This window comes from Polyodon spathula, chromosome 21 (genome assembly GCF_017654505.1).
Source record: "Polyodon spathula isolate WHYD16114869_AA chromosome 21, ASM1765450v1, whole genome shotgun sequence".
NCBI lineage: Eukaryota > Metazoa > Chordata > Actinopteri > Acipenseriformes > Polyodontidae > Polyodon > Polyodon spathula.
Window position 1 is genome coordinate 3,197,501 of NC_054554.1, and position 13,500 is coordinate 3,211,000.

The 13,500-nt window shown below is 40.0% G+C and overlaps 1 protein-coding gene and 1 non-coding gene across 12 annotated transcripts in view; both read left to right on the forward strand.

The window, feature by feature from the left end:
- LOC121296197 (CCR4-NOT transcription complex subunit 1-like) overlaps positions 1 to 13,465 on the forward strand; it is a 27,022-nt gene extending 13,557 nt beyond the window's left edge. Inside the window, exons 16-41 of one of the 11 annotated variants that reach the window (XM_041221478.1) lie at positions 856 to 1,007; positions 1,317 to 1,494; positions 1,842 to 2,043; positions 2,420 to 2,560; positions 3,276 to 3,400; positions 3,939 to 4,225; positions 4,635 to 4,713; positions 4,931 to 5,170; positions 5,432 to 5,572; positions 5,851 to 6,030; positions 6,383 to 6,499; positions 6,713 to 6,823; positions 6,931 to 7,008; positions 7,196 to 7,373; positions 7,826 to 7,956; positions 8,168 to 8,464; positions 8,785 to 8,925; positions 9,014 to 9,118; positions 9,340 to 9,459; positions 9,780 to 9,974; positions 10,133 to 10,275; positions 11,279 to 11,387; positions 11,469 to 11,638; positions 12,277 to 12,508; positions 12,825 to 13,073; positions 13,278 to 13,465. In XM_041221478.1, coding sequence (XP_041077412.1) covers positions 856 to 1,007; positions 1,317 to 1,494; positions 1,842 to 2,043; positions 2,420 to 2,560; positions 3,276 to 3,400; positions 3,939 to 4,225; positions 4,635 to 4,713; positions 4,931 to 5,170; positions 5,432 to 5,572; positions 5,851 to 6,030; positions 6,383 to 6,499; positions 6,713 to 6,823; positions 6,931 to 7,008; positions 7,196 to 7,373; positions 7,826 to 7,956; positions 8,168 to 8,464; positions 8,785 to 8,925; positions 9,014 to 9,118; positions 9,340 to 9,459; positions 9,780 to 9,974; positions 10,133 to 10,275; positions 11,279 to 11,387; positions 11,469 to 11,638; positions 12,277 to 12,508; positions 12,825 to 13,073; positions 13,278 to 13,445 — 4,269 coding nt within the window. In that variant the 3' untranslated portion in view covers positions 13,446 to 13,465. Of the gene's footprint in view, positions 1 to 855; positions 1,008 to 1,316; positions 1,495 to 1,841; positions 2,044 to 2,419; positions 2,561 to 3,275; positions 3,401 to 3,938; positions 4,226 to 4,634; positions 4,714 to 4,930; positions 5,171 to 5,431; positions 5,573 to 5,850; positions 6,031 to 6,382; positions 6,500 to 6,712; positions 6,824 to 6,930; positions 7,009 to 7,195; positions 7,374 to 7,804; positions 7,957 to 8,167; positions 8,465 to 8,784; positions 8,926 to 9,013; positions 9,119 to 9,339; positions 9,460 to 9,779; positions 9,975 to 10,132; positions 10,276 to 11,278; positions 11,388 to 11,468; positions 11,639 to 12,276; positions 12,509 to 12,824; positions 13,074 to 13,277 lie in introns of all 11 variants that reach the window. The other 10 variants (XM_041221479.1, XM_041221482.1, XM_041221475.1 and 7 more) reach the window with 10 other exon arrangements.
- Positions 1,071 to 1,207, forward strand: LOC121296743. Its single transcript, XR_005947088.1, has one exon. It is a non-coding gene; the product is annotated as a small nucleolar RNA SNORA50 (small nucleolar RNA).
- Positions 13,466 to 13,500: the final 35 nt, after the last annotated feature.

The window sequence follows — 13,500 nt, forward strand, 5'->3', positions numbered from 1 at the left end:
CTACAATTACATTGGCCATGAACTGTTATAAATTCAACAACATGATTATATTTTTTTCAGCTAATACCTTAGCGACTGGTTTATTTTATTTTTTTGTAACTTGATTGCACCATTTAAATGTCAGGTTCGTGTATTAATAAAGCAGTATCACTTAATTGCTCATTTACATAAAAAGATTATACCCATGCCTTGCCAGAGGCTCTCTTGGCAGCAATTTTATAGGTTTTTTTTATAACCAATAGAAGATCAGCATTGTTAACAAGTCTCATGAGAAATAAGCTGCACTGCCTTTCAAAACAAGCCCAACCCATTTCAGAGTGGGGGTGTTTATACAAATTCCATATTTCTTTCTAATGATGTGCATATACATTGACATCACCAAAACCACCCCTATGACCATTAACTATTGAAGTCATGTCACTTGTTACAAAAAACCTTAACTCTCAAAACATTAAAGCGACTCGATAAAAACAAGCAGACTTGGCAGCTGTGAAGATCAGCTTCTTCCACAGCTAGCCAATCAGAAATGATAGGGGTGGGATGTAAACACTTTAAAAGGTTATGTGCTTTGGTGCTGGACTTCTGCAATTAATTTTTCAGAAACTTGCCTGGCTCTCTAGAAATATACCCGGAATGTCTTTCTAGCAGCATAATGAACATAGGACAAACTATTGTCTGATGGACAAAGTACAACGGCAGAACTTGTCCGTCACACGAATCTTGTTGCCCCAGACGTCGGGCGATATGAATTGCACACCCCTGGGTTATATTTTTAAATGTCATGGAGAAATGCTTATTCAATTGTTACTTGGTTATGACATTCTGTATGTTACTAACATACATGTGATCTTTCAGGAACCTTTCATCCAGGCCAGTGTGACATTCTTAAAGCGACGGTGCCCTTCCATCATGGGAGGCCTGGCTCCAGAAAAGGAGCAGCCCAAAAGTGCACAGCTCCCTCCTGAAACACTGGCTACCATGCTGGCCTGTATGCAGTCCTGTGCAGGGTAAGGCTGTATGTTTTGAGTTGGAACCTTTTGAAAGCTTTTGCTTTTCCTAATATTTTGGCTATGCACTGTCTTTAAACCTGTGATGTCTTTGAACCCGTATCTTTACAGGCTACGCAACAGTGCTAAACAATTGTACTTGTTATAACTGGGGCCTCTCAGCAACAACTGGGTTGCTCTTTTAAATGCAAGTTACACTTCTCTCCACTTTTTTTTACTAGAGGTTTAGCTGTGGGGTCATGTGTTTTCAAAGACCTGGTATAATTCCTTTTAAATTAAATAAAAATAACATGTTTTATCTTTTGCCAGGAGTGTTTCCCAGGAACTGTCAGAAACAATTCTGACCATGGTAGCGAACTGTAGCAATGTCATGAACAAAGCCAGACAACCACCCCCAGGAGTCATGCCAAAGGGACGTGCTCCTAGCACCAGCAGCTTAGATGCTATCTCCCCTGTACAGGTATCGGTCTCCGTCTCCCCTCTTCAGGTGATGGGCTTAATATATAACGCAACAATACTATTAATGGAACTTGAAATACCAGATTTAGCATTTGCAGAAGGCTTATGTTGGACTGTAGCTTTAACTCTGGATGTATTAGCATATGTGTTAAGTGTTGTGTTTTTCTTTTTGTTGTGTAAGTTAGATTTAGTTTTATTTATATACAGTATTTGACCTGGATAAACATATAAATGTAAAATTTAAGAAATTCTGATTAATGTTTAACAATTGTGAAATTATGGTATTTTATGAATGCAACCTGCTATGTAACTTGCTACTTTTTAATAAGAATTTGAACTACCTCCTGATACATATTTTAACTTTTCCCTTTTTAGATTGATCCCTTGTCTGGGATGGCATCTCTGAATATAAGTGGCTCTGCTGCGTCCCACACGCAGAGCATGCAGGGATTTCCCACAAACCTGAGTTCTGCATTCAGCAACCCCCAGTCACCAGCCAAGGCTTTCCCTGCTCTCACCAATCCCAGCCAGACAACACCATTCAGTGGCATTGGAGGCCTCTCATCTCAACTTCCAGGTAAAGTTGTGAACCTTTCCTAGAAAATTAATTGTTCCTCCTTCTCTGACGTGTCTTAACATGTAACAAACACAGTATTGTAAATCTGCACTATTCTTGATCCCATGAAGCCTCTGACCCAGTAACTTCATGGGCTTCTCAACAGTGCTAAAATAAAGACTTGTCAAAATCGGGGCTCTAGATCAGCTGACTTGCCCTTTTAAGTGCAAGTTACAGGTTTAAGAAATAGTCATACCTGGTAGAAACTGTAAACATCTTTATAGAGCCATACTTAATTGCAAGAGTTTGTCTGATGTCAAGCCATTATTATTGATAACTTTACAAACAAGAATAGCATTGTTTGCTAAACATGGCGTCCTCCCCCTGACTGTTGCAGGTTCTTTAGGATCGAGTAGCTTGACAAGCATGGGAAGTGGACTTGGTATACCAACTGTGAACAGTGACCCTTTTGGACAGAGAAAGATGAGCACATCTGGATTGAACCCACCCACCTTCCAGCAGAGTAAGATAATGCCTTGTAAGTGGTTGTGTCGTCTGACTGAGTGAGTGAAAGTTGTCTACTGTATTTCCTCCCAACATGTTCAGCATCTCTTCTGTCTTTGGAATAAACTGTTCAAATGTTAATACATGTAATGTGTGGATTTTACCTACATTAAATTTTTAGTTGTCTTAATATATTAAACTGAAGAAAAGCAGCTTCTTTATAAAATCAAGGGGAAATACAGGTCAGTGTCTCGTTTGGTCTTGTGTTTTCAGACGCAACCAGTGTGAAAAGTCTTACTGTATTACATTTGCTATTACCATTACCAGGACGTTTAGCCTAGTAGTAAACTAAGCAATACACATAGTCCTTTGTATTTCTTAGATTACATTTCAACAGGAATTTGGAAGAATGCAAGACTAGATATTACTTTTGCTGTTCAGTTATTTTTCTAGCCTCAACCATTGGATACTATACAACTGTTTGCCCTGTAAAATTGTGTGTGAATGCTTGTCTACATACTAAATGATATAGGCACAGTCAGCTTAATTTTTGGCTGGGGGGGGGGCGGGCGACTAATTGGCTTAATTTGGCAACAAATAATTGTATAAACATTTGCACTTTTCCTGTGTTCTTTTTAATCTCTAAATAGCATTACGTCAAATACTGACTGATGCCTGCATGCTCTGTCTGTTTTGTTTTTTGCCATTTGGTAAGAAAATAAATATTAACACCCCCTCCCCATTTTTAGCTGATCTCTCTCAGGTGTGGCCTGAGGCAAACCAGCACTTTAGCAAAGAGATTGATGATGAAGCCAACAGCTACTTTCAGCGCATTTACAATCATCCACCTCACCCCACCATGTCCGTGGATGAGGTGAGTTCTAGTAAATCTGTGTACTAAACGCCTACAGTTTATGAAGTGAAGACTTGAATCATAGCCCTTTCAGTTGTCCGTCACAATCAGTTGTCAGTTACTCCGAAGCCTACAAGCACAATAAGTAGTCCGCTTTGCACCGACTTTGAACCAGTTTACTAAATTTGTGGCTTTACAGGCAGAGCAGCAGTGACTTATTTATAACTGGTGTTTTTCTGTGATGACCCTGGGTTGTTTTTTTTTTAAAAGCAAGTAACAAATACATAGCGGCTCCAATGGACATATTTACATTTCAGTTACATTCCTTTATGGGTTTAGTACATATAGCTAAAATCAGTTCTAAGGTCTGATAATATATAATAATGTTTGAAGTAGAAGTGAAAAGGGTGCTTACTATTGACAGTTTCAGTTATGATACAAATTATTTTACGGTGATCTCAATCATTTTTACGAAATCAAAGGATATACAAGCAAATATTGCTTTAATAAGTAATTGAAGAGAGTTATCAGTAATGAGCATGTTTTTGTTTTTGGACAGGTCCTGGAGATGTTGCAGAGGTTCAAGGACTCCAACATTAAGCGGGAGCGTGAAGTGTTTAATTGCATGCTGAGGAACCTATTTGAGGAGTATCGTTTCTTCCCTCAGTATCCTGACAAGGAACTGCACATCACTGCCTGCCTCTTTGGTGGAATCATTGAGAAGGGACTGGTCACGTACATGGCGCTGGGGCTGGCCCTGCGCTATGTCCTTGAAGCCTTAAGGAAACCATTTGGATCCAAGATGTATTACTTTGGTATCGCTGCCCTAGATAGATTTAAAAATAGGTTTGTTACTTGCTTGGCTTTCTTTTTGTTATTCATTTGGCTTTATTGTCAAGCGGGGGTTTTACTCTACCAGAACTCAAGTGGAATTTGCTGCTTTGTATGAAAGTGCCTTCACAGGAGAATCTCATTTTAGGTTTTTTGTTGTTTGTGCTGTGGATAGGTAAATGATTGTATGACTCATGATACTTGTGTATGAATAAGAAATTTTAAATTAGCACATTTTAGTGTTGGGAAACCTATTCTGCTGTAGCACATGGATATTCTTTGCTGTTACACAAAATTGAATTGCAGTGATCTACACAATAGTGATTTTATTTAATACAGATGTGTCGATCGCTATACTAAGTTATCAAATAGTTGCATGTGACATCTGAATTTAATATTGCTTTTTTAATTTTTTTTGTATAAGATTGAAGGATTATCCCCAGTATTGTCAGCACTTGGCATCTATTACTCACTTTCTACAGTTCCCTCATCATTTACAGGAGGTAAGCACTCCCTAACTATGAATTTAAATGAATGAGTTGAGTCTAATGCCTCTGGGACTATCTCCTGTCTGTCAGATGCCAAAGATTGAGAGCTTTGTGTGTTTTATTTTTGGAATTGTGTTATTTACATCTTTCTTTAGGAATGTCAACCCTGCTGGAAGAAAAAAGATATTACTTCTAGATAGATAAATGTTTTTCTGCCTGTTTTTACGTCCTGTGTGTGCAGTATATCGAGTATGGGCAACAGTCCCGCGACCCTCCAGTGAAGATGCAGGGCTCGATCACTACGCCTGGCAGCCTTGCTCTTGCACAGGCTCAGGCTCAGGCTCAAGTGCCCCCCAAGGCTCCTCTCCCTGGCCAGGTTAGCACCATAGTAACAACATCTACCACAGCCACTGTTGCTAAAACCACTACCATCACCCGCCCCACTGGAGTCAGCTTCAAGAAGGATGTGCCTGTGAGTATTGGTAACGCAGGGAAATGGAAATAGTTTAACTTGTTGTGGATTACTGTATGTGTAGATTTACATATGTGCCAACCAGTAATTTAACTTAGTATTGTAGTCTATTTCGTCATTCATCTGCCTCCTCTGACATGTCAAGGAAGGGTTTAATGTAAACTAGTTAAGTTAACTTAAATCTCCAAGTGTTTTGTTAATATGCAGGTATTTAACAAGTGTGCTATTTAAAAATGTTTTACATTGCTTGTCATTTTTCAGCCTTCCATAAACACAACCAACATTGACACACTGCTTGTGGCCACAGACCAAACAGAAAGAATAGTGGAGCCACCTGAAAATGTTCAAGAGAAGATTGCCTTCATCTTTAACAATCTCTCTCAGTCCAATATGGCACAAAAGGCGAGTCTTACCATATAATTGCTTCCATCTAGAACTGTAGTTTAAAGTTTTACATCCAGAGATTAAAGGTTTGTCAATGTCCCGTCTAAAGAAAGTTAATAAGTAGGTAGGCTCAAGTTTTAAGTGTAAAAGGTAGATTTATAGAACTTGCAAAACACTGGTAAATGTTGAGGCATTTTGCTTATTTCTATATTTATAATTCTAGGCTTTAGTGCTCCCTGTTAATGCAAAAAAATTGATTAAATGTAGTGAAAACTCTGGTTTACTTATTTTGAAAGGTTGAAGAGCTGAAGGAGACCGTGAAAGAGGAGTTTATGCCTTGGGTTTCGCAATATCTCGTGATGAAGAGAGTCAGCATTGAGCCCAACTTTCACAGCCTTTACTCCAACTTCCTGGATACACTGAAAAACCAAGATTTTATCAAAATGGTTCTAAGTGAAACCTACAGAAATATAAAGGTAAGACTTGACTGCCCATGCTTTTCGTTTTCGTTTTTTAGTGTGGGAATTGTTTTGTCAATCTCTTATTGAACTGTCTCTCTTTAAAGGGCTGTCCAGGAGTCCATATTATAATTTAATGGTGCTGGAGCTTACATGCCTACATCCCAAAATGCAGTTTGCCAAGCATATAGAAAAGTATATATTTCCTTATTGGTGCATAATTTTGGTATAGACATTTTTATTTCTGTTTTTATAAAGTTAAGGGCAGGAGACTTATGTATAAACCTACTTTTATAGCTAATTGTTTAGAGGTGTTCAAAGTAGAAACGAAGTAATGACTTCTGTTTTGTTTCATTTTGTTTTTGTCCAGGTCCTACTGACTTCCGATAAAGCTGCAGCTAACTTCTCTGATAGATCCCTCCTGAAGAACCTGGGCCACTGGCTGGGCATTATCACATTGTCAAAAAACAAACCCATCTTGTATACAGTAAGTAGACTCTCAAAGGGAAATTGAGCCTATGCATATTAACAAACTCCTAACCAGTACATTCATGGCATATTTCAGCTGAACCATTCACCTTTTGTAAACTTAATGCAAGCATTCTCTATACCCACTAACCAAGTCTTAATTGATGAAAGCAAGATATGGAGCTAAGTAATGGGTTAACTTTTTTATTTTTATATATATATATTTATCTAGGATTTGGAAATAAAGTCTTTGCTGCTGGAAGCTTACGTGAAGGGACAGCAAGAGCTTCTCTATGTGGTCCCATTTATTGCCAAAGTGTTGGAATCCAGCGTGAGGAGTATGGTGAGAAATACTGTTGCACACAACACATTTTGCGTCCTTTGCACCAGACAATTATATTTATCATCATCTTCGTCAGCCAACTGACATGCTTTATTTCTCCCTCCTAGATTTTCAGGCCTCAGAACCCATGGACTATGGCAATCATGAATGTACTGGCAGAACTTCACCAGGAGCATGACTTGAAGGTTGGTCACTTTATCTGAGGCTTAGTCCTGTTTTAAACCTTTCTATATAAAGTGTGGTGTGTGTTTTTTTTTTTAATTGTCTTTTTTAAACCATATATTTTTTATAGAGAACCTTGTGCCCAGTCTTGATTCTGATCAGATGCAGTTCTTGTTACCTAAACAATCAAACTGTAACTCCCTTTTCCAGCTGAACCTGAAGTTTGAGATTGAAGTACTGTGCAAGAATCTGTCCCTGGATATCAATGACCTTAAGCCTGGAAACCTGCTGAAAGACAAAGAAAAGTTGAAGGCCCTAGATGAGCAGCTTTCCGCACCAAAGAAGGAAGCTAAACCACCTGAGGAAATGCTACCCATTGTCCCACCTGGTATGTGCATTAACCTGGTGCATGACTTTCTGAGTGTATACCTCATACATTTAAAGATTGTCTTAATCGAGTTGTGCAAAATGAATATGCATTCTGAATTTCACTCATATCCTATTGAATTGCTGGATTACCAGTCTGGGACTTTGTAGCTATGTAATGAGAAAGATTTGGTGGTTGCCTAAGGATGTTCGCTTGCTGAACTGCCCTTTGTTATTCAGGGTTGCGTGTTTTTTTTACCAGTTAAATTGAACACATTTAACTTGGGTGGTTAACAGTCCAGTCCTTTAGTAAGTAATTGTGGGGAGGTTAAACTTGGCTGGCACTTGCGTTACAATTAGTTATGGGTGTGAAGTTTTTTTAATGTTTGTTTTGAGCCTCGGCTTGGATCCATTTTCCATGTTTTTAATCATGATAGCCTTTTTAACCTACAGGAGAATTTCTCCCCTTTGCAGCTGCAACGTCTACACCTGCCACAACTACTACATGCACAGCCACAGGTCCACCAACTCCTCAGTTTAGTTATCATGATATTAATGTCTATGCTCTGGCAGGGCTTGCTCCTCACATAAATTTCAACCAAAATGTAAGTTTTATATAATTCTGCTTAAATTCTGATAATTTTTGTGTTCATATGGATAATAAGCATTTTTGTATAATGTCAAGTGTTACAGTTTGCCTAAAAATTAACATGTTTAGAAGATTAGATTAATTGTACCAGATTTATTTTATGATTTGGTTAACAATAAATAAAAAAAATAAAACTAAGATGAGATTAATCCTACCTCTCCTTGCAGATACCCTTGTTCCAGGCCCACCTGCAACTGAAGCAGTATGTGCGGCAAGCTATAGAGAGGGCAGTCCAGGAGCTTGTTCACCCTGTTGTGGATCGCTCCATCAAAATTGCCATGACCACCTGCGAGCAGATTGTCAGGAAGGACTTTGCTCTGGACTCTGAGGAGTCACGCATGCGTGTTGCCGCACATCATATGATGCGTAACCTGACAGCAGGGATGGCTATGATCACCTGTAGGGAACCTCTGCTCATGAGCATCGCTAGCAATCTGAAGAACAGCTTTGCTACGGCCCTCAGGGTAAAGTGACTTTCTTAAACCAATTTTATTGTGCAAGAGTTTTTTTTTTTTTTTTTTTTTTTTTTTTTTAATTGAGTATTAAATTACAGCCACTAAATTAAACTGAATTTGAGATGCTCCAGTATTAGCTGTACCCCCTTAATCCGATACACTAGTTGTGCATCAGGAGGCATTATTTTTCTGACAACATACCTCAACGCTTTTCTGAAAGGACTGCCTTCTCAACAAGGCTATAAGGATATGTCGGTCTGCAAATTAGATAACCAGTGGGGAACCTTTTAAATGTTGTACAGTGTTTAACGTATGGACTTGTTTCCCAGGCTCCAACCCAACAACAGAGGGAAATGATGGAACAGGCAGCCGCACAGATAGCCCAGGATAACTGTGAACTTGCTTGCTGCTTTATACAGAAAACAGCAGTGGAAAAAGCTGGCCCAGAAATGGATAAGAGGCTCGCAACTGTAAGTGACATTTTACATACAGATCCAAGTTAAAGGTATAATAATTATGGTATTAACTTCCCCACCCAATTTGTTTTTCATAATCTAGGAATTTGAGCTGCGAAAACATGCCAGACAAGAGGGCCGTCGATACTGCGATCCTGTGGTACTGACCTATCAAGCAGAGCGCATGCCAGAACAAATCAGGCTTAAGGTGGGCTTAAAGTGACGGCATTTTATATTTGTGAATGTGTTCATGATTACATTTTAGACCATGAGGATTAGTAAATTACATTTTTATTCTGCCATTGAAAAGCAGAAGAAATAACTTGCAACTATTGCATGTGCCTTTTTAGTTTTGTATAGTTTGAGTTGTTGTGGAATGCAAACAAGATACCGTAGTAATTTTGTACTGACTTTTTGTTGTCCTTAAAGGTCGGTGGTGTGGACCCTAAGCAGCTGGCTGTTTATGAGGAGTTTGCACGCAATGTTCCCGGTTTCCTTCCCAGCAATGATCTCTCACAGCCCACAGGTTTCCTGGCTCAACCCATGAAGGTACCTGTTTCTGGACATGGCTTTCTGTTGTACAAGGAGACCAAAAATATCCGTAATACTTTAGACCACTTTGTGGTATTGGCCAAAGTACTGTACTGGAGTTGTGATGAGTTGAGGCTGTCTGAGAACGGGTAAAATCAAATCATAGTGTATGCTTTACCTCTTGCTAGTAAACTGCACCATGAACAATGGTAAGTTTAGGAAACTGTATGTCTTCCACTGTATTTTAGGATAGGTACTGGCAACTTAATTACTATTTTTAGGTGTTAACTTTTTATTGCATGTTTTTTATAAAAAAAAATGTCCCGTCCCCAACACAGCAACCAGCCTGGGCAACAGATGATGTGGCACAGATCTATGACAAGTGCATTGCTGATCTGGAGCAGCACTTGCATGCAATCCCTCCTGCGTTGGCTATGAACCCCCAGACGCAGGCCCTGCGTAGTCTGCTAGACGCTGTGGTGGTGGCAAGGAGTTCACGCGAAACCATTGCAGCATTGGGCTTGCTACAGAAGGTGAGCAGTATGGGGGGGGTGTCTTTTTTAGTGGGGTGGGCTGGGGGAAAGGACAGTTATGGACCAAGTCATGAAAGGGTGTTTTTAAGTTGCTGTTAACCAATGATTTTTCATAATGCAGGTTTTTTTTAAATGCTTTTAAATTTCTTATGTATTAGGCTGTGGAAGGATTACTCGATGCGACAAGTGGTGCTGATGCAGACCTCCTGCTCCGGTACCGTGAGTGTCACCTGTTGGTTCTGAAGGCCCTGCAGGATGGCCGTGCCTATGGCTCTCAGTGGTGCAACAAGCAGATCACCAGGTCAGTGCTGAATGTCATACCTCTGGGGTTATTCTTTTGCACTATTACGCCTCCTGTATGCATCTTTTCATTGTGAGGTTACCACTTTAACCCTTTGCAGTCCACTTATTCTGTGCTTATTGGGCGTGTCTGGTCCAGTTTATTTTTACATGTGCTGTTTTAAAAGTTTTTCGGCGTTAAACCGGTTTAAAAGGCACTGCACAGTAAAAGGACACTCAGTACTGCATCTCCAGACAAGCCCCACCCCTTGTTTGCTGTATTTTTCTACATACCTTTTTATAGACATGCATACGGATAAATACGATTGATCAGGAGAGGATTATCACCAAACTCAATGTGATCCAAGTTATTTTATTGCTGTAACATTTCAAAATGCTCTGCAAATGTCTGATTTTCTTTGAGCAATAAATGCGAAAGTTGCTATCTCTTTTGTGTCCGTGTTCTCAGTGGTGCAGGGGCTATGTGTATTCCTCAGATACGCCCCCTTTCGGCTCCTGTCGGTCTCACTCGCCCGTTGATAGGTTCTCTCAGCTTTTTCCGGAGAAAAAACGACAAGAGACCTGTGCTTTTGTGTCTTTTTGATGTCAGACATGTTCTGACATAGGACCACAATGGGTTAAATGAGTTTCTCACTCTATAGGTGAGGAACAGCTTTAATGTTTAAATGTGTTTAAGTGAAGAGATTTAAGGAAATTGTATGGTTAACCTGGATTTCAATAATCAGGATCCTCATCTAATGCTCTTTACCTATACTGGAAGAATAAGAAGGTTTTAAGTTTACTTACTCCTAAAGGCATTGGTTAGATCTCCTTAAAGGGGAAGTCTCATTCAATTTGTACTCCCCTGATTTACCTTGGTGTTTGTGTAAACGGATGTGCTGCTCCTACTGAGTCACTGCTTGCCATGTGCAAGAGCCCTGCGCTACTTCCCAGAATCCTACTGGAAAATGATGTTGCAAAATGCAGTCTGTATCCATGAGACTGATTTTTGGTTTTGTGTGTAGGTGCTTGATTGAATGTCGTGACGAGTACAAATACAATGTTGAAGCTGTGGAGCTGCTGATCAGAAACCATCTGGTTAATATGCAGCAGTATGACCTACACCTAGCCCAGGTGAGAATACTTAATTTGTTGCTGTCTTTATTTATTTCCCAGAAGTAATTTGTCTAAAGCAAGGTTGCCTGTCTTTCCTAGTCAATGGAAAATGGCCTGCATTATATGGCTGTGGCGTTCGCTATGCAGTTGGTGAAGTTACTTCTGGTGGATGAGAGGAGTGTGAGCCACATCACTGAAGCTGACCTGTTCCACACCATTGAGACACTCATGAGGACCAGTGCCCACTCCAGAGCAAATGCTCCTGAGGGGTAAGTGTGTTTTGCACATTACACTTCTATATTGAATTGACTCCTTTTACTGGGGTGTGTTTTTTTCCTGAGGCTGTTTGGTAGACGTGCCTCATAGTTTGTGAGAAACTTGTAACCATTCGTAATAAATTCAAGTATACTTTCCATATGTGACTAATCCAAAGATTCTTAAATCATTGTAAAGTGTTTCTTTTAATTTTTTATAAACTATTTAAATCTGACAGCAAAATAGTATCTTTCTCCTACAAGTGAAGGCGGTAAAATGGAGTAACCCCTATCTAAAATAAAATGACTTTAGGTGGATGCTATGCTTACTTCTGTGATTTTTGAAGGCACACCACCACCACCCCCCTCCTCAGTACTGTAAAACCAACTTTTTTTTCTTTGAACAGCTTGGATGATGGTTACTCCGTTCTAGCTGAGACCCCCTCAAATAGTAAACTTGCATCTGTTGCAGAAGATTACAGGTAGCCACTGAATAACAACTTCACTTCACGATGCCTTGATTTCTCCACATTAGACAGGGTGTAGGACCTCCTCTGGGAAACTGGCAAGTGTGCTCAAAGGCAGCACTGGAAGGGGAACAAATAAAAAAATGAAGAAAACTTTACAGTAATATTTAATTTCCAATTTAACAGGCTGCCCCAGCTAATGGAAGTGGTCCGGTCAAACTATGAAGCAATGATTGACCGTGCCCACGGAGGGCCTAATTTCATGATGCACTCTGGGATCTCGCAGGCATCGGAATATGATGACCCTCCTGGCCTGAGGGAGAAGGCAGAGTACCTACTGAGAGAATGGGTGAACCTCTACCACTCTGCAGCTGCCGGTCGAGACAGCACCAAGGCTTTCTCTGCCTTTGTGGGACAGGTATTGACACAGTCCGTCAGCAATAACGTAAAAGTAGTCTTGCAGGACCCCAGCAGTATACGTGGGTTGAGAATCTCAAGTTGTGTTTGGGAACATTTCTCATGTATATTTAGTTTGTGTTTTTTGTTTAGCAGTTTAATTAATGTCTCAAGTTTTGCTAAAATGCTTGCATTGAAGGCTTCAAACCTTTGTGGGTTCCCGTTGGAGTTAGAGCAGTATTACAGGTTTATCCATGTGTCAGCTGTTTTTGTAGTGCGGTGGTTTTTTTTGTGTGCCCTATAACGTATATTTATTTTAATCTCCCCTCCTCTGTTAGATGCACCAGCAGGGAATCCTGAAGACAGACGATCTGATAACCCGTTTCTTCCGACTGTGCACGGAGATGTGTGTGGAGATCAGTTACCGCGCACAGGCAGAACAGCAGCACAACCCTGCTGCCAGTGCTGCCATCATCCGTGCCAAGTGCTACCATAACCTAGATGCCTTTGTTAGACTCATCGCACTTCTAGTCAAACACTCTGGAGAGGCGACTAACACAGTGACGAAGATCAACCTACTCAACAAGGTCTGTATTTAATATATATATATAGTTGCATCTAAGACCTTTTGCTTCTGTACATAATGTATTTAAATTACAACAGAGCTGTTTCAGTCTTGTGGGTGAAAATGCTACTGCTTATTTTAGGCTATAGTGTTTAATTTAATCTGTTTTGAGGAGCATTTTTCACAACAAACATCTAACTAGTTTAATCTAACTGTCCATTTTTAGGTTCTGGGTATTGTGGTCGGAGTCCTTATTCAGGACCATGATGTCCGGCAGACTGAGTTTCAACAACTGCCCTATCACAGAATTTTCATCATGCTGCTGTTGGAGTTGAATGCACCAGAGCATGTACTGGAAACCATTAACTTCCAGACATTGACTGCTTTCTGGTAAGTTACTGACAGCAGCTAAAATCTCTGAGGCAAACAAAGAAGGCTACTGTAAATCA